The 20,715-nt window shown below is 53.4% G+C and overlaps 1 protein-coding gene across 1 annotated transcript in view; it reads right to left on the bottom strand.

Annotated features, from left to right (window-relative positions):
- The window catches only part of LOC139404747 (zinc finger FYVE domain-containing protein 26-like), a gene marked incomplete at its 3' end in the record, with an annotated part of 120,547 nt that overhangs the window by 89,460 nt on the left and 10,372 nt on the right, over nt 1–20,715 (bottom strand). Inside the window, exons 9-12 of the mRNA XM_071147350.1 lie at nt 19,255–19,458; nt 17,120–17,773; nt 16,364–16,537; nt 15,498–15,643 (exon numbers count right to left, since the gene is read on the bottom strand). Of these exons, the coding sequence (XP_071003451.1) occupies nt 15,498–15,643; nt 16,364–16,537; nt 17,120–17,773; nt 19,255–19,458 (1,178 nt within the window). The remainder of the gene's footprint in view (nt 1–15,497; nt 15,644–16,363; nt 16,538–17,119; nt 17,774–19,254; nt 19,459–20,715) is intronic.

Below are 20,715 nucleotides of genomic sequence, written 5' to 3'. Positions count from 1 at the left end.
CTAACCCGTAACCCTGGCTTCGACCCTGTAACCCTGGGTCCTAACCTGTAACCCTGGGTCCTAACCTGTAACCCTGGGTCCTTACCTGTAACCATTGGTCCTAACCCGTAACCCTTGGTCCTAACCCGTAACCCTTGGTCTTAACCCGTGACCTAACCCTGTAACCCTGGGTCCTGACCTGTAATCCTGTAACCCTTGGGGCTAACCCGTAACCCTTGGTCCTAACCTGTAACCCTGGGTCCTAACCCTGTAACCCTGGGTCCTAACCCGTAACCCTTGGTCCTAACCCGTAACCCTTGGTCCTAACCCTGTAACCCTGGGTCCTAACCCATAACCCTTGGTCCTAACCCTGTAACCCTGGGTCCTAACCCTGTAACCCTGGGTCCTACCTGTAACCCTGGGTCCTAACCCGTAACCCTGGGTCCTAACCCTGTAACCCTTGGTCCTAACCATGTAACCCTTAGTCCTAACCATGTAACCCTCGGTCCTAACCTGTAACCTAACCCTGGAACCTACCCTGTAACCCTGGGTCCTAACCTGTAACCCTGGGTTCTAACCCGTAACCCTGGGTCCTAACCTGTAACCCTGTAACCCTGGGTCCTAATCTGTAACCCTGGGTCCTACCCTGTAACCCTGGGACCTATGCTGTAACCCTGGGTTCCAACCTGTAACCCTGGGACCTACCCTGTAACCCTGGGTCCTACCCTGTAACCCTGGGTCCTAACCTGTAACCATTGGTACTAGACTGTAACCCTGGGTCCTAACCTGTAACCCTGGGTCCTACCCTGTAACCCTTGGTCCTAACCTGTAACCCTGTAACCCTGGGTCCTAACCCGTAACCCTGTAACCCTGGGTCCTAACCTGTAACCCTGGGTCCTAACCCATAACCCTGGGTCCTAACCCGTAACCCTGGGTCCTAACCCATAACCCTGGGTCCTAACCTATAACAAGGGTCCTAACCTGTAACAAGGGTCCTAACCTGTAACCCTGTAACCATGTGTCCTAACCTGTAACACTGGGTCCTAACCCGCAACCCTGGGTCCTAACGCTGTAACCCTTGGTCCTAACCCTGTAACCCTTGGTCCTAACCTGTAACCTAACCCTGGAACCCTGGAACCTACCCTGTAACCCTGGGTCCTAACCTGTAACCCTGGGTTCTAACCCTGTAACCCTGGGTCCTAATCTGTAACCCTGGGTCCTACCCTGTATCACTGGGACCTACACTGTAACCCTGTGTTCCAACCTGTAACCCTGGGTCCCAACCTGTAACCCTGGGTCCCAACCTGTAACCCTGGGTCCCAACCTGTAACCCTGGGTCCCAACCTGTAACCCTGGGTCCCAACCTGTAACCCTGGGTCCTAACCTGTAACCCTGGGACCTAACCTGTAAGCCTGGGTCCTACCCTGTAACCCTTGGTCCTAACCTGTAACCCTGTAACCCTGGGTCCTAACCCATAACCCTGTAACCCTGGGTCCTAACCTGTAACCCTGGGTCCTAACCTGTAACCCTGGGTCCTAACCTGTAACCCTGGGTCCTAACCTGTAACCCTGGGACCTAACCTGTAAGCCTGGGTCCTACCCTGTAACCCTGGGTCCTAACCTGTAACCTAACACTGTAACCATGGGTCCTAACCTGTAACCCTGGGTCCTAACCTGTAACCCTGGGTCCTAACCTGTAACCCTGGGACCTACCCTGTAAGCCTGGGTCCTACCCTGTAAGCCTGGGTCCTACCCTGTAACCTAACCCTGTAACCCTGGGTCCTACCCTGTAACCCTGGGTCCTAACCTGTAACCCTGGGTCCTAACCCGTAACCCTTGGTCCTAACCCTGTAACCATTGGTCCTAACCTGTAACCTAACCCTGTAACCCTGGGTCCTAACCTGTAACCCTGGGTCCTAACCCGTAACCCTGGGTCCTAACCCGTAACCCTGGGTCCTAACCCGTAACCCTGGTTCCTAACCTATAACAAGGGTCCTAACCTGTAACAAGGGTCCTAACCTGTAACCCTGGGTCCCAACCTGTAACCCTGGGTCCCAACCTGTAACCCTGGGACCTACCCTGTAACCCTGGGACCTACCCTGTAACCCTGGGTCCTACCCTGTAACCCTGGGTCCTAACCTGTAACCATTGGTACTAGACTGTAACCCTGGGTCCTCCCCTGTCACCCTGGGTCCTAACCTGTAACCCTTGGTCCTAACCTGTAACCCTGGGTCCTAATCTGTAACCCTGGGTCCTACCCTGTAACCCTGGGACATATGCTGTAACCCTGGGTTCCAACCTGTAACCCTGGGTCCCAACCTGTAACCCTGTGTCCCAACCAGTAACCCTGGGTCCCAACCTGTAACCCTGGGACCTACCCTGTAACCCTGGGACCTACCCTGTAACCCTGGGTCCTACCCTGTAACCCTGGGTCCTAACCTGTAACCATTGGTACTAGACTGTAACCCTGGGTCCTACCCTGTAACCCTTGGTCCTAACCTGTAACCCTGTAACCCTGGGTCCTAACCCGTAACCCTGTAACCCTGGGTCCTAACCTGTAACCCTGGGTCCTAACATGTAACCCTGGGTCCTAACCTGTAACCCTGGGTCCTAACCTGTAACCCTGGGTCCTAACCTGTAACCCTGGGACCTACCCTGTAAGCCTGGGTCCTACCCTGTAACCCTGGGTCCTAACCTGTAACCTAACCCTGTAACCCTGGGTCCTACCCTGTAACCCTGGGTCCTAACCTGTAACCCTGGGTCCTAACCCGTAACCCTTGGTCCTAACCCTGTAACCATTGGTCCTAACCTGTAACCTAACCCTGTAACCCTGGGTCCTAACCTGTAACCCTGGGTCCTAACCCATAACCCTGGGTCCTAACCCGTAACCCTGGGTCCTAACCCGTAACCCTGGTTCTTAACCTATAACAAGGGTCCTAACCTGTAACAAGGGTCCTAACCTGTAACCCTGTAACCATGGGTCCTAACCTGCAACCCTGGGTCCTAACCTGTAACCCTTGGTCCTAACCTGTAACCCTTGGTCCTAACCCGTAACCCTTGGTCCTAACCCTGTAACCATTGGTCCTAACCTGTAACCTAACCCTGTAACCCTGGGTCCTAACCTGTAACCCTGGGTCCTAACCCATAACCCTGGGTCCTAACCCGTAACCCTGGGTCCTAACTCATAACCCTGGGTCCTAACCTATAACAAGGGTCCTAACCTGTAACAAGGGTCCTAACCTGTAACCCTGTAACCATGTGTCCTAACCTGTAACACTGGGTCCTAACCCGCAACCCTGGGTCCTAACACTGTAACCCTTGGTCCTAACCCTGTAACCCTTGGTCCTAACCTGTAAACTAACCCTGGAACCTACCCTGTAACCCTGGGTCCTAACCTGTAACCCTGGGTTCTAACCCTGTAACCATGGGTCCTAACCTGTAACCATGGGTCCTACCCTGTAACCCTGGGCCCTACCCTGTAACCCTGTAACCCTGGGTCCTACCCTGTAACCATTGGTCCTAACCCGTAACCCTGGGTCCTAACCCTGTAACCCTTGGTCCTAACCCGTAACCCTGGCTTCGACCCTGTAACCCTGGGTCCTAACCTGTAACCCTGGGTCCTAACCTGTAACCCTGGGTCCTTACCTGTAACCATTGGTCCTAACCCGTAACCCTTGGTCCTAACCCGTAACCCTTGGTGTTAACCCGTGACCTAACCCTGTAACCCTGGGTCCTGACCTGTAATCCTGTAACCCTTGGGGCTAACCCGTAACCCTTGGTCCTAACCCGTAACCCTGGGTCCTAACCCTGTAACCCTGGGTCCTAACCCGTAACCCTGGGTCCTAACCTGTAACCCTGGGTCCTAACCTGTAACCATGGGTCCTACCCTGTAACCCTGGGCCCTACCCTGTAACCCTGTAACCCTGGGTCCTACCATGTAACCATTGGTCCTAACCCGTAACCCTTGGTCCTAACCCGTAACCCTGGGTCCTAACCTGTAACCCTGGGTCCTAACCTGTAACCCTGGGTCCTTACCTGTAACCATTGGTCCTAACCCGTAACCCTTGGTCCTAACCCGTAACCCTTGGTCTTAACCCATGACCTAACCCTGTAACCCTGGGTCCTGACCTGTAATCCTGTAACCCTTGGGGCTAACCCGTAACCCTTGGTCCTAACCCGTAACCCTGGGTCCTAACCCTGTAACCCTGGGTCCTAACCCGTAACCCTTGGTCCTAACCCGTAACCCTTGGTCCTAACCCGTAACCCTGGGTCCTAACCCTGTAACCCTGGGTCCTAACCCATAACCCTTGGTCCTAACCCTGTAACCCTGGGTCCTAACCCTGTAACCCTGGGTCCTACCTGTAACCCTGGGTCCTAACCCGTAACCCTGGGTCCTAACCCTGTAACCCTTGGTCCTAACCATGTAACCCTTAGTCCTAACCATGTAACCCTCGGTCCTAACCTGTAACCCAACCCTGGAACCCTGGAACCTACCCTGTAACCCTGGGTCCTAACCTGTAACCCTGGGTTCTAACCCGTAACCCTGGGTCCTAACCTATAACCCTGTAACCCTGGGTCCTAATCTGTAACCCTGGGTCCTACCCTGTAACCCTGGGACCTATGCTGTAACCCTGGGTTCCAACCTGTAACCCTGGGACCTACCCTGTAACCCTGGGTCCTACCCTGTAACCCTGGGTCCTAACCTGTAACCATTGGTACTAGACTGTAACCCTGGGTCCTAACCTGTCACCCTGGGTCCTAACCTGCAACCCTTGGTCCTAACCTGTAACCCTGGGTCCTACCCTGTAACCCTTGGTCCTAACCTGTAACCCTGTAATCCTGGGTCCTAACCCGTAACCCTGTAACCCTGGGTCCTAACCTGTAACCCTGGGTCCTAACCCATAACCCTGGGTCCTAACCCGTAACCCTGGGTCCTAACCCATAACCCTGGGTCCTAACCTATAACAAGGGTCCTAACCTGTAACAAGGGTCCTAACCTGTAACCCTGTAACCATGTGTCCTAACCTGTAACACTGGGTCCTAACCCGCAACCCTGGGTCCTAACGCTGTAACCCTTGGTCCTAACCCTGTAACCCTTGGTCCTAACCTGTAACCTAACCCTGGAACCCTGGAACCTACCCTGTAACCCTGGGTCCTAACCTGTAACCCTGGGTTCTAACCCTGTAACCCTGGGTCCTAATCTGTAACCCTGGGTCCTACCCTGTATCACTGGGACCTACACTGTAACCCTGTGTTCCAACCTGTAACCCTGGGTCCCAACCTGTAACCCTGGGTCCCAACCTGTAACCCTGGGTCCCAACCTGTAACCCTGGGTCCCAACCTGTAACCCTGGGTCCTAACCTGTAACCCTGGGACCTAACCTGTAAGCCTGGGTCCTACCCTGTAACCCTTGGTCCTAACCTGTAACCCTGTAACCCTGGGTCCTAACCCGTAACCCTGTAACCCTGGGTCCTAACATGTAACCCTGGGTCCTAACCTGTAACCCTGGGTCCTAACCTGTAACCCTGGGTCCTAACCTGTAACCCTGGGACCTAACCTGTAAGCCTGGGTCCTACCCTGTAACCCTGGGTCCTAACCTGTAACCTAACCCTGTAACCATGGGTCCTAACCTGTAACCCTGGGTCCTAACCTGTAACCCTGGGTCCTAACCTGTAACCCTGGGACCTACCCTGTAAGCCTGGGTCCTACCCTGTAACCCTGGGTCCTAACCTGTAACCTAACCCTGTAACCCTGGGTCCTACCCTGTAACCCTGGGTCCTAACCTGTAACCCTGGGTCCTAACCCGTAACCCTTGGTCCTAACCCTGTAACCATTGGTCCTAACCTGTAACCTAACCCTGTAACCCTGGGTCCTAACCTGTAACCCTGGGTCCTAACCCATAACCCTGGGTCCTAACCCGTAACCCTGGGTCCTAACCCGTAACCCTGGTTCCTAACCTATAACAAGGGTCCTAACCTGTAACAAGGGTCCTAACCTGTAACCCTGGGTCCCAACCTGTAACCCTGGGTCCCAACCTGTAACCCTGGGACCTACCCTGTAACCCTGGGACCTACCCTGTAACCCTGGGTCCTACCCTGTAACCCTGGGTCCTAACCTGTAACCATTGGTACTAGACTGTAACCCTGGGTCCTCCCCTGTCACCCTGGGTCCTAACCTGTAACCCTTGGTCCTAACCTGTAACCCTGTAACCCTGGGTCCTAATCTGTAACCCTGGGTCCTACCCTGTAACCCTGGGACCTATGCTGTAACCCTGGGTTCCAACCTGTAACCCTGGGTCCCAACCTGTAACCCTGGGTCCCAACCTGTAACCCTGGGTCCCAACCTGTAACCCTGGGACCTACCCTGTAACCCTGGGACCTACCCTGTAACCCTGGGTCCTACCCTGTAACCCTGGGTCCTAACCTGTAACCATTGGTACTAGACTGTAACCCTGGGTCCTACCCTGTAACCCTTGGTCCTAACCTGTAACCCTGTAACCCTGGGTCCTAACCCGTAACCCTGTAACCCTGGGTCCTAACCTGTAACCCTGGGTCCTAACATGTAACCCTGGGTCCTAACCTGTAACCCTGGGTCCTAACCTGTAACCCTGGGTCCTAACCTGTAACCCTGGGACCTACCCTGTAAGCCTGGGTCCTACCCTGTAACCCTGTGTCCTAACCTGTAACCTAACCCTGTAACCCTGGGTCCTACCCTGTAACCCTGGGTCCTAACCTGTAACCCTGGGTCCTAACCCGTAACCCTTGGTCCTAACCCTGTAACCATTGGTCCTAACCTGTAACCTAACCCTGTAACCCTGGGTCCTAACCTGTAACCCTGGGCCCTAACCCATAACCCTGGGTCCTAACCCGTAACCCTGGGTCCTAACCCGTAACCCTGGTTCCTAACCTATAACAAGGGTCCTAACCTGTAACAAGGGTCCTAACCTGTAACCCTGTAACCATGGGTCCTAACCTGCAACCCTGGGTCCTAACCTGTAACCCTTGGTCCTAACCTGTAACCCTTGGTCCTAACCTGTAACCCTGGGTCCTAACCCGTAACCCTTGGTCCTAACCCTGTAACCATTGGTCCTAACCTGTAACCTAACCCTGTAACCCTGGGTCCTAACCTGTAACCCTGGGTCCTAACCCATAACCCTGGGTCCTAACCCGTAACCCTGGGTCCTAACCCGTAACCCTGGGTCCTAACTCATAACCCTGGGTCCTAACCTATAACAAGGGTCCTAACCTGTAACAAGGGTCCTAACCTGTAACCCTGTAACCATGTGTCCTAACCTGTAACACTGGGTCCTAACCCGCAACCCTGGGTCCTAACACTGTAACCCTTGGTCCTAACCCTGTAACCCTTGGTCCTAACCTGTAAACTAACCCTGGAACCTACCCTGTAACCCTGGGTCCTAACCTGTAACCCTGGGTTCTAACCCTGTAACCATGGGTCCTAACCTGTAACCCTGGGTCCTAACCTGTAACCCTGGGTCCTAACCTGTAACCCTGGGTCCTAACCTGTAACCCTGGGTCCTAACCTGTAACCCTTGGTCCTAACCTGTAACCCTGGGTCCTAACCTGTAACCCTGGGTCCTAACCTGTAACCCTGGGTCCTAACCTGTAACCCTGGATCCTAACCTGTAACCCTGGGTCCTAACCTGTAACCCTGGGTCCTACCCTGTAACCCTGGGTCCTACCCTGTAACCCTGGGTCCTAACCTGTAACCCTGGGACCTACCCTGTAAGCCTGGGTCCTACCCTGTAACCCTGGGTCCTAACCTGTAACCTAACCCTGTAACCCTGGGTCCTACCCTGTAACCCTGGGTCCTAACCTGTAACCCTGGGTCCTAACCCGTAACCCTTGGTCCTAACCCTGTAACCATTGGTCCTAACCTGTAACCTAACCCTGTAACCCTGGGTCCTAACCTGTAACCCTGGGTCCTAACCCATAACCCTGGGTCCTAACCCGTAACCCTGGGTCCTAACCCGTAACCCTGGGTCCTAACCTATAACAAGGGTCCTAACCTGTAACAAGGGTCCTAACCTGTAACCCTGTAACCATGGGTCCTAACCTGCAACCCTGGGTTCTAACCTGTAACCCTTGGTCCTAACCTGTAACCCTTGGTCCTAACCTGTAACCCTGGGTCCTAACCCGTAACCCTTGGTCCTAACCCTGTAACCATTGGTCCTAACCTGTAACCTAACCCTGTAACCCTGGGTCCTAACCTGTAACCCTGGGTCCTAACCCATAACCCTGGGTCCTAACCCGTAACCCTGGGTCCTAACTCATAACCCTGGGTCCTAACCTATAACAAGGCTCCTAACCTGTAACAAGGGTCCTAACCTGTAACCCTGTAACCATGTGTCCTAACCTGTAACACTGGGTCCTAACCCGCAACCCTGGGTCCTAACACTGTAACCCTTGGTCCTAACCCTGTAACCCTTGGTCCTAACCTGTAAACTAACCCTGGAACCCTGGAACCTACCCTGTAACCCTGGGTCCTAACCTGTAACCCTGGGTCCTAACCTGTAACCCTGGGTTCTAACCCGTACCCTTGGTCCTAACCCTGTAACCATTGGTCCTAACCTGTAACCTAACCCTGTAACCCTGGGTCCTAACCTGTAACCCTGGGTCCTAACCCGTAACCCTGGGTCCTAACCCGTAACCCTGGGTCCTAACCCGTAACCCTGGGTCCTAACCTATAACAAGGGTCCTAACCTATAACAAGGGTCCTAACCTGTAACAAGGGTCCTAACCTGTAACCCTGGGTCCTAACCTGTAACCCTGGGTCCTAACCTGTAACCCTGGGTCCTACCCTGTAACCCTGGGTCCTACCCTGTAACCCTGGGTCCTACCCTGTAACCATTGGTCCGACCCTGTAACCCTGGGTCCTACCCTGTAACCCTGGGTCCTAACCTGTAACCCTGGGTCCTAACCTGTAACCCTGGATCCTTACCTGTAAGCCTTGGTCCTAGCCCGTAACGCTTGGTCCTAACCCGTGACCTAAACCTGTAACCCTGGGTCCTAACCTGTAATCCTTGGTCCTAACCCGTAACCCTGGGTCCTAACCCGTAACCTAACCCTGTAACCCTGGGTCCTAACCTGTAATCCTGTAATCCTGGGTCCTAACCCGTAACCCTTGGTCCTAACCCGTAACCCTTGGTCCTAACCCTGTAACCCTTGGGGCTAACCCGTAACCCTTGGTCCTAACCCGTAACCCTGGGTCCTAACCCTGTAACCCTGGGTCTTAACCCGTAACCCTTGGTCCTAACCCTGTAAACCTTGGTCCTAACCCTGTAACCCTGGGTCCTAACCCATAACCCTTGGTCCTAACCCTGTAACCCTGGGTCCTAACCCTGTAACCCTGGGTCCTAACCTGTAACCCTGGGTCCTAACCTGTAACCCTGGGTCCTAACCCTGTAACCATTGGTCCTAACCTGTAACCTAACCCTGTAACCCTGGGTCCTAACCTGTAACCCTGGGTCCTAACCCATAACCCTGGGTCCTAACCCGTAACCCTGGGTCCTAACCCGTAACCCTGGGTCCTAACCTATAACAAGGGTCCTAACCTGTAACAAGGGTCCTAACCTGTAACCCTGTAACCATGGGTCCTAACCTGTAACCCTGGGTCCTAACCTGTAACCCTGGGTCCTAACCTGTAACCCTTGGTCCTAACCTGTAACCCTTGGTCCTAACCTGTAACCCTGGGTCCTACCTATAACCCTGGGTCCTAACCCGTAACCCTGGGTCCTAACCCTGTAACCCTTGGTCCTAACCCTGTAACCCTTGGTCCTAACCTGTAACCTAACCCTGGAACCCTGGAACCTACCCTGTAACCCTGGGTCCTAACCTGTAACCCTGGGTTCTAACCCCTAACCCTGGGTCCTAACCTGTAATCCTGTAACCCTGGGTCCTAATCTGTAACCCTGGGTCCTACCCTGTAACACTGGGACCTACGCTGTAACCCTGGGTCCCAACCTGTAACCCTGGGTCCCAACCTGTAACCCTGGGTCCCAACCTGTAACCCTGGGTCCTAACCTGTAACCCTGGGTCCTACCCTTTAACCCTGGGTCCTACCCTGTAACCCTGGGTCCTAACCTGTAACCATTGGTACTAGACTGTAACCCTGGGTCCTACCCTGTAACCCTGGGTCCTAACCTGTAACCCTGTAACCCTGGGTCCTAACCCATAACCCTGTAACCCTGGGTCCTAACCTGTAACCCTGGGTCCTAACCTGTAACCCTGGGTCCTAACCTGTAACCCTGGGTCCTTACCTGTAATCCTGTAACCCTGGGTCCTAACCTGTAACCCTGGGACCTACCCTGTAACCCTGGGTCCTACCCTGTAACCCTGGGTCCTAACCCGTAACCCTTGGTCCTAACCTGTAACCTAACCCTGTAACCCTGGGTCCTAACCTGTAACCCTGGGTCCTAACCCGTACCCTTGGTCCTAACCCTGTAACCATTGGTCCTAACCTGTAACCTAACCCTGTAACCCTGGGTCCTAACCCGTAACCCTGGGTCCTAACCCGTAACCTTGGGTCCTAACCCGTAACCCTGGGTCCTAACCTATAACAAGGGTCCTAACCTATAACAAGGGTCCTAACCTGTAACAAGGGTCCTAACCTGTAACCCTGTAACCATGGGTCCTAACCTGTAACCCTGGGTCCTAACCTGTAACCCTTGGTCCTAACCTGTAACCCTGGGTCCTAACCTGTAACCCTGGGTCCTAACCTGTAACCCTGGGTCCTACCCTGTAACCCTGGGTCCTACCCTGTAACCCTGGGTCCTACCCTGTAACCATTGGTCCTACCCTGTAACCCTGGGTCCTACCCTGTAACCCTGGGTCCTAACCTGTAACCCTGGGTCCTAACCTGTAACCCTGGGTCCTAACCTATAACCCTGGGTCCTTACCTGTAAGCCTTGGTCCTAACCCGTAACCCTTGGTCCTAGCCCGTAACCCTTGGTCCTAACCCATGACCTAAACCTGTAACCCTGGGTCCTAACCTGTAATCCTGTAATCCTTGGTCCTAACCCGTAACCCTGGGTCCTAACCCGTAACCTAACCCTGTAACCCTGGGTCCTAACCTGTAATCCTGTAATCCTGGGTCCTAACCCGTAACCCTTGGTCCTAACCCGTAACCCTTGGTCCTAACCCTGTAACCCTTGGTCCTAACCCTGTAACCCTTGGTCCTAACCCTGTAACCCATGGTCCTAACCCGTAAACCTGGGTCCTAACCCATAACCCTGGGTCCTAACCCTGTAACCCTTGGTCCTAACCCTGTAACCCTGGGTCCTAACCTATAACCCTGGGTCCTTACCTGTAATCCTTGGTCCTAACCCGTAACCCTTGGTCCTAGCCCGTAACCCTTGGTCCTAACCCGTGACCTAAACCTGTAACCCTGGGTCCTAACCTGTAATCCTGTAATCCTTGGTCCTAACCCGTAACCCTGGGTCCTAACCCGTAACCTAACCCTGTAACCCTGGGTCCTAACCTGTAATCCTGTAATCCTGGGTCCTAACCCGTAACCCTTGGTCCTAACCCGTAACCCTTGGTCCTAACCCTGTAACCCTTGGTCCTAACCCTGTAACCCTTGGTCCTAACCCTGTAACCCATGGTCCTAACCCGTAAACCTGGGTCCTAACCCGTAACCCTGGGTCCTAACCCTGTAACCCTTGGTCCTAACCCTGTAACCCTGGGTCCTAACCCGTAACCCTTGGTCCTAACCCGTAACCATTGGTCCTAACCTGTAACCTAACCCTGTAACCCTGGGTCCTAACCTGTAACCCTGGGTCCTAACCCATAACCCTGGGTCCTAACCCGTAACCCTGGGTCCTAACCCGTAACCCTGGGTCCTAACCTATAACAAGGGTCCTAACCTGTAACAAGGGTCCTAACCTGTAACCCTGTAACCATGGGTCCTAACCTGTAACCCTGGGTCCTAACCTGTAACCCTGGGTCCTAACCTGTAACCCTTGGTCCTAACCTGTAACCCTTGGTCCTAACCTGTAACCCTGGGTCCTACCTATAACCCTGGGTCCTAACCCGTAACCCTGGGTCCTAACCCTGTAACCCTTGGTCCTAACCCTGTAACCCTTGGTCCTAACCTGTAACCTAACCCTGGAACCCTGGAACCTACCCTGTAACCCTGGGTCCTAACCTGTAACCCTGGGTTCTAACCCCTAACCCTGGGTCCTAACCTGTAATCCTGTAACCCTGGGTCCTAATCTGTAACCCTGGGTCCTACCCTGTAACACTGGGACCTACGCTGTAACCCTGGGTTCCAACCTGTAACCCTGGGTCCCAACATGTAACCCTGGGTCCCAACCTGTAACCCTGGGTCCCAACCTGTAACCCTGGGTCCTAACCTGTAACCCTGGGTCCTACCCTTTAACCCTGGGTCCTACCCTGTAACCCTGGGTCCTAACCTGTAACCATTGGTACTAGACTGTAACCCTGGGTCCTACCCTGTAACCCTGGGTCCTAACCTGTAACCCTGTAACCCTGGGTCCTAACCCATAACCCTGTAACCCTGGGTCCTAACCTGTAACCCTGGGTCCTAACCTGTAACCCTGGGTCCTAACCTGTAACCCTGGGTCCTAACCTGTAACCCTGTAACCCTGGGTCCTAACCTGTAACCCTGGGACCTACCCTGTAACCCTGGGTCCTACCCTGTAACCCTGGGTCCTAACCCGTAACCCTTGGTCCTAACCTGTAACCTAACCCTGTAACCCTGGGTCCTAACCTGTAACCCTGGGTCCTAACCCGTACCCTTGGTCCTAACCCTGTAACCATTGGTCCTAACCTGTAACCTAACCCTGTAACCCTGGGTCCTAACCCGTAACCCTGGGTCCTAACCCGTAACCTTGGGTCCTAACCCGTAACCCTGGGTCCTAACCCGTAACCCTGGGTCCTAACCTATAACAAGGGTCCTAACCTATAACAAGGGTCCTAACCTGTAACAAGGGTCCTAACCTGTAACCCTGTAACCATGGGTCCTAACCTGTAACCCTGGGTCCTAACCTGTAACCCTTGGTCCTAACCTGTAACCCTGGGTCCTAACCTGTAACCCTGGGTCCTAACCTGTAACCCTGGGTCCTACCCTGTAACCCTGGGTCCTACCCTGTAACCCTGGGTCCTACCCTGTAACCATTGGTCCTACCCTGTAACCCTGGGTCCTACCCTGTAACCCTGGGTCCTAACCTGTAACCCTGGGTCCTAACCTGTAACCCTGGGTCCTAACCTATAACCCTGGGTCCTTACCTGTAAGCCTTGGTCCTAACCCGTAACCCTTGGTCCTAGCCCGTAACCCTTGGTCCTAACCCATGACCTAAACCTGTAACCCTGGGTCCTAACCTGTAATCCTGTAATCCTTGGTCCTAACCCGTAACCCTGGGTCCTAACCCGTAACCTAACCCTGTAACCCTGGGTCCTAACCTGTAATCCTGTAATCCTGGGTCCTAACCCGTAACCCTTGGTCCTAACCCGTAACCCTTGGTCCTAACCCTGTAACCCTTGGTCCTAACCCTGTAACCCTTGGTCCTAACCCTGTAACCCATGGTCCTAACCCGTAAACCTGGGTCCTAACCCGTAACCCTGGGTCCTAACCCTGTAACCCTTGGTCCTAACCCTGTAACCCTGGGTCCTAACCTATAACCCTGGGTCCTTACCTGTAATCCTTGGTCCTAACCCGTAACCCTTGGTCCTAGCCCGTAACCCTTGGTCCTAACCCGTGACCTAAACCTGTAACCCTGGGTCCTAACCTGTAATCCTGTAATCCTTGGTCCTAACCCGTAACCCTGGGTCCTAACCCGTAACCTAACCCTGTAACCCTGGGTCCTAACCTGTAATCCTGTAATCCTGGGTCCTAACCCGTAACCCTTGGTCCTAACCCGTAACCCTTGGTCCTAACCCTGTAACCCTTGGTCCTAACCCTGTAACCCTTGGTCCTAACCCTGTAACCCATGGTCCTAACCCGTAAACCTGGGTCCTAACCCGTAACCCTGGGTCCTAACCCTGTAACCCTTGGTCCTAACCCTGTAACCCTGGGTCCTAACCCGTAACCCTTGGTCCTAACCCGTAACCCTGGGTCCTAACCCTGTAACCCTGGGTCCTAACCCGTAACCCTTGGTCCTAACCCTGTAACCCTGGGTCCTAACCCTGTAACCCTGGTTCCTAACCCTGTAACCCTTGGTCCTAACCCTGTAACCCTTGGTCCTAACCCTGTAACCCTGGGTCCTAACCTGTAACCCTGGGTCCTAACCTGTAACCCTGGGTCCTACCCTGTAACCCTGGGTCCTACCCTGTAACCCTGGGTCCTACCCTGTAACCATTGGTCCTACCCTGTAACCCTGGGTCCTACCCTGTAACCCTGGGTCCTAACCTGTAACCCTGGGTCCTAACCTGTAACCCTGGGTCCTAACCTATAACCCTGGGTCCTTACCTGTAAGCCTTGGTCCTAACCCGTAACCCTTGGTCCTAGCCCGTAACCCTTGGTCCTAACCCATGACCTAAACCTGTAACCCTGGGTCCTAACCTGTAATCCTGTAATCCTTGGTCCTAACCCGTAACCCTGGGTCCTAACCCGTAACCTAACCCTGTAACCCTGGGTCCTAACCCGTAACCCTTGGTCCTAACCCGTAACCCTTGGTCCTAACCCTGTAACCCTTGGTCCTAACCCTGTAACCCTTGGTCCTAACCCTGTAACCCATGGTCCTAACCCGTAAACCTGGGTCCTAACCCGTAACCCTGGGTCCTAACCCTGTAACCCTTGGTCCTAACCCTGTAACCCTGGGTCCTAACCTATAACCCTGGGTCCTTACCTGTAATCCTTGGTCCTAACCCGTAACCCTTGGTCCTAGCCCGTAACCCTTGGTCCTAACCCGTGACCTAAACCTGTAACCCTGGGTCCTAACCTGTAATCCTGTAATCCTTGGTCCTAACCCGTAACCCTGGGTCCTAACCCGTAACCTAACCCTGTAACCCTGGGTCCTAACCTGTAATCCTGTAATCCTGGGTCCTAACCCGTAACCCTTGGTCCTAACCCGTAACCCTTGGTCCTAACCCTGTAACCCTTGGTCCTAACCCTGTAACCCTTGGTCCTAACCCTGTAACCCATGGTCCTAACCCGTAAACCTGGGTCCTAACCCGTAACCCTGGGTCCTAACCCTGTAACCCTTGGTCCTAACCCTGTAACCCTGGGTCCTAACCCGTAACCCTTGGTCCTAACCCGTAACCCTGGGTCCTAACCCTGTAACCCTGGGTCCTAACCCGTAACCCTTGGTCCTAACCCTGTAACCCTGGGTCCTAACCCTGTAACCCTGGTTCCTAACCCTGTAACCCTTGGTCCTAACCCTGTAACCCTTGGTCCTAACCCTGTAACCCTTGGTCCTAACCCTGTAACCCTGGGTCCTAACCCTGTAACCCTGGGTCCTAACCTGTAACCCTGGGTCCTAACCCATAACCCTTGGTTCTAACCCGTAACCCTTGGTCCTAATCCGTAACCCTTGGTCCTAACCTGGTGTGCTTCCATGTAGTTTCCTCTGCGGATGCAGGCCATGAGCAGGGACTCAGGTGGAGACAGCATGGCCGGAACTACCCAGCTACCCATACTTCCACAGGGGCACACCTCCCACTCCGGCCGCCCGGCTCCGCCACTTCCATCTGGAACAGGGGACAACGGTTCTAGAAGGAACTACGCTGAGTATACCAAACATTAAGAACACCTTCCTAATATTGAGTTGCACCCCGTTTGGCCCTCAGAACAGCCTCAATTCGTCTGGGAACGGACTCTACAAGGTGTTGAGAGCGTTCCACAGAGATGCTGGTCCATGTTGACTCCAATGCTTCCCACAGTTGTGTCAAGTTGTCTTGATGGTTTTTGGGTGGGTGGACCATTCTTGATACACACAGGAAACTGTTGAGCGTGAAAAACCCAGCAGCGTTGCAGTTCTTGACACAAACCGGTGCAGCCTGGCATCTACTATTCAACCCTGTTCAAAAGACACTTCAATATTTTGTCTTCCCCATTCACCCTCTGAATGACACACGAACACGTAATGGCACAATGGCACGTAATGGCACAATGGCACGTAATGGCACAATGGCACGTAATGGCACAACGGCACGTAATGGCACAATGGCACGTAAATTAGGAAAAACCATAACTTAGCAGAAAATAGGCTTTATATGTTGCTTCCTGTGTCACCTGAGGGGCTGCTTACCTGAGGGGCTGCTTACCTGAGGGGCTGCTTACCTGGGGGGCTGGCTGCTTACCTGAGGGGCTGGCTGCTTACCTGAGGGGCTGATTACCTGAGGGGCTGGCTGCTTACCTGAGGGGCTGGCTGCTTACCCGAGGGGCTGCTTACCCGAGGGGCTGCTTACCTGAGGGGCTGGCGCTGACCTCTCCCTTGTGTATCTCTGTGGAGGGTTGTCTGTCAGAGTGTTGTCGTCTAGGCCTTTTCCTCCTCCTGACCCCAGTACTGCTGCTTCTTCCTTTTAGACAGGAGGCAGGACTGGCTGCTGGAGACGCCTGGGGCTGGGTGGGGGGGTCTGAGACTGGGGGGGTAGCAGAGGTAACAGTTAGACCTGGAGCTGGGTGGGGTGGGTGAGGTGGGGGGGGGGGGGTCTGAGACTGGGGGGGGGGGGGGGGTAATAGAGGTAACAGTTAGACCTGGAGCTGGGGGGGGACTGAGACTGGGGGGGTCGCAGAGGTAACAGTTAGACCTGGAGCTGGGGGGGTCTGAGACTGGGTAGGTGGCAGAGGTAACAGACAGACCTGGAGCTGGGGGGGTCTGAGACTGGGTAGGTAGCAGAGGTAACAGACCTCTAGCTGGGGGTGGGGGTCAGAGACACTGGCCCATATTCACAGATAATCTCAGAGGAGTGCTGATATAGCCTAGGGATAATGTTGTGGACAAGAGGAGCTGATCCTAGATCAGCAGACACTATGAATACACACACCACAGAATTTACACTGCTCATTTACACTGTCACACTTTGTCAGCGCACACACTGACCAAACCCAGCTTCCTCCCTTAGCTGTTACCTCCCTCCCCACTACAGCGGTCTGGTATAAATATCACTGCTCTGCTAGTTTTCTGGTTGAGGTTGAGGTTAGTGTAGCTGGTTGTAACTTACCGTTGCCGCTGTCCTGGTTGGAAGTGATAATCTGTAGTCTCCACTGGGCTTCGGCCGTCCTCTTGGACAGTCTCTGCAGCCGGGCCCCGAAAGTCTCTGCCGTCACAGAGCAGCCCAGACTCTCTGCCGCCTCTGCCTCCCCGGCCAGAGCCCTGCCCTCCTCCTGCCCCGCCCGTTGACCCAATACCACCACCCCTTCCAGACTCTCTCTCAGCAGCCGCAGGAACCCCTCCATGGCCCCGAGGTCCACTAGGAAGCCCCTGCAGCCTGCCGTCAAGTGGCCCAGATCAAGGTGACTCCGTTGGGACGCTGAGAAGGGGAAGTTGGGAGGTTGGTGATGGTTCTCTTTTGTCATTTTGCCTTGATCCTCTTCTCCTCTTCCAACTACTTCGGCTTTGTTCGAGCTTTCTTTCTCCTCCTGTCCGTCTCCTCTCTTCTTCCCTTCCTGTTGTCCTTTTCTGTTCTTCCCTTCGGAGTGTTCTGTCTGGCCTGTGCTCGTCGTCGCCCCCTGATGGTTGTGGAGGGTAAAATCGGCGATGGACAGGAAGAGCAGAGAGAAGATGTTCTCCAGTAGTTCCAGACGGAACATAGCAGGTACTGCCTCCAGGTAGATCTGACACTCAGACAGGTAGAGCTGGAACAGGGGAGGACAGTCTAGAGACGGGGAGAAGGAGAGAGAGAGAGAGAGAGAGCGAGAGTGAGAGCGAGAGAGCGAGTGCGAGAGAGAGAGTGCGAGAGAGAGAGCGAGAGAGAGCGACAGAGAGAGAGACGAGAGAGAGAGAGACACGAGAGAGAGAGAGAGAGAGAGAGAGAGAGAGAGAGAGAGAGAGAGAGACACGAGAGAGAGAGAGCGAGAGAGTGAGAGAGAGTGAGCGAGAGAGCGACAGAGAGAGAGAGAGAGACACGAGAGAGACACGAGAGAGAGAGAGACACGAGAGAGAGAGACACGAGAGAGAGAGAGACGGGAGAGAGAGACACGAGAGAGAGAGAGAGAGAGAAAGAAAGAGAGAGAGAGAGAGAAAGAAAGAAAGAGAGAGAGAGAAAGAAAGAGAGAGAGAGACACGAGAGAGACATGAGAGAGAGAGAGACACGAGAGAGAGAGAGACATGAGAGAGAGAGAGACATGAGAGAGAGAGAGACAAGAGAGAGAGAGAGAAAGAAAGAGAGAGAGAGAAAGAAAGAAAGAGAGAGAGAGAAAGAAAGAGAGAGAGAGAGACACGAGAGAGAGAAAGAAAGAGAAACACACGTGAGAGAGAGAGAGAAAGAAAATCAAATCAGAATAAACCAAATTACAAGACAGTCAAAACTATAAAACATGACCTATTAGGAAACACAAAGCAACATGCAGTGCTATCTGGCCCTAAACGGACACCACAAACTATTTGACCATAGTTACTGATCGGGAAGCCTTCAAATCTCGACAAAGTACAGACACAGTGAGGACAGCCTTGCCATTGAGAAGGCTAGCCACAAGAAACCCTGGTTCCCTTTCAGAGGAAAGGCTGTGAAACCGCTGCACCACAGCTGAACCTGAGACAGAGTTGCATTTCCTGACAATAAAATGTCAAAAAATATAAAACAATTAGAGAGTGTAATTTCCCCAAATGTGAAACCATTATTCAAAAGGTTTGATTATGTTAATATTGTAAATTAATAACTTAATTTCCAAAGTACGCTTTGGCAATATGCACATTTTTACCTCATGCCAAAAAAAGCAGTTTGAAATGAATTGAGAGGGAAAATAATTAATAATTAAACAAATTACCCCCCCTTTGCGAAATTTCAGCTGCCCCTTGGGGGGGGGGGGGGGGTTGAGGCTTGACTACAGTAAAGTACCTTGGAGGGGGGGGGGGGGTTGAGGTTTGACTACAGTAAAGTAGCTTGGAGGGGGGAGGGGGTTGAGGTTTGACTACAGTAAAGTACCTTGGAGGGGGGAGGGGGTTGAGGTTTGACTACAGTAAAGTACCTTGGAGGGGGGGGGGTTGAGGTTTGACTACAGTAAAGTACCTTGGAGGGGGGAGGGGGGTTGAGGTTTGACTACAGTAAAGTACCTTGGAGGGGGGGGGGTTGAGGTTTGACTACAGTAAAGTACCTTGGAGAGGGGAGGGGGTTGAGGTTTGACTACAGTAAAGTACCTTGGAGCGGGGTTGAGGCCTGGCTCTGGTCCTTCTCAGCCTCAGGTGTGGACTGCGCGGTGCCACAGTCGGAGCAGCCACTGTACTTGTGAGCGGTGATACACATGGCGTACAGGGCGTATTTCATAGCGCAGAACCCCCTGTACAGAACCAGATTTCTCTGGACCATAGGACTGGGGCTGTCTACCACCACGCTGAACTCATCTACATTGGAGAGAGAGAGAGAGAAAACAGAGATCATATATCTATATAAACTCAGCAAAAAAAAAAATGTCCCTTTTTCAGGACCCTCTCTCTGAGAAAGGGATAATTCGTAAAAATCCAAATAACTTCACAGATCTTCATTGTAAAGGGTTTAAACACTGTTTCTCGTGCTTGTTCAATGAACCATAAACAATTAATGAACACGAACCTGTGGAACGGTCGTTAAGACACAGACGGTAGGCAATTAAGGTCACAGTTATGAAAACGTAGGACACTAAAGAGGCCTTTCTACTGACAATGAAAAACACCAAAAGAAAGATGCCCAGGGTCCCTGCTCATCTGCGTGAACTTGCCTTGGGCATGCTGCAAGGAGGCATGAGGACTGCAGATGTGGCCAGGGCAATAAATTGCAATGTCCGTACTGTGAGACGCCTAAGCCAGCGCTACAGGGAGACAGGACAGACAGCTGATCGTCCTCGCAGTGGCAGACCACGTGTAACAACACCTGTACAGGATCGGTACATCCGAACATCACACCTGCGGGACAATTACAGGATCGGTACATCCGAACATCACACCTGTGGGACAGGTACAGGATGGTAACAACAACTGCCTGAGTTACACCAGGAACACACAATCCCTCCATCAGTGCTCAGACTGTCCACAATAGGCTGAGAGGGGGTGGACTGAGGGCTTGTAGGCCTGTTGTAAGGCAGGTCCTCACCAGACATCACCGGCAACAATGTCGCCTATGGGCACAAACCCACCGTCGCTGGACCAGACAGGACTGGCAAAAAGTGCTCTTCACTGACGAGTCGCGGTGTTGTCTCACCAGGGGTGATGGTCGGATTCGCGTTTATCGTCGAAGGAATGAGCGTTACACCGAGGCCTGTACTCTGGAGCGGGATCGATTTGGAGGTGGAGGGTCCGTCATGGTCTGGGGCGGTGTGTCACAGCATCATCGGACTGGGCTTGTTGTCATTACAGGCAATCTCAACGCTGTGCGTTACAGGGAAGACATCCTCCTCCCTCATGTGGTACCTTTCCTGCAGGCTCATCCTGACATGACCCTCCCTCATGTGGTACCCTTCCTGCAGGCTCATCCTAACATGACCCTCCAGCATGACAATGCCACCAGCCACAATGCTCATTCTGTGCGTGATTTCCTTCAAGACAGGAATGTCAGTGTTCTGCCATGGACAGCGAAGAGCCCGGATCTCAATCCCATTGAGCACGTCTGGGACCTGTTGGAACGGA

The sequence above is a fragment of the Oncorhynchus clarkii genome, unplaced genomic scaffold (genome assembly GCF_045791955.1).
Source record: "Oncorhynchus clarkii lewisi isolate Uvic-CL-2024 unplaced genomic scaffold, UVic_Ocla_1.0 unplaced_contig_3319_pilon_pilon, whole genome shotgun sequence".
In the NCBI taxonomy this organism is placed as follows: Eukaryota; Metazoa; Chordata; class Actinopteri; order Salmoniformes; family Salmonidae; genus Oncorhynchus; species Oncorhynchus clarkii.
This window is presented reverse-complemented; position numbering and strand designations above follow the sequence as displayed.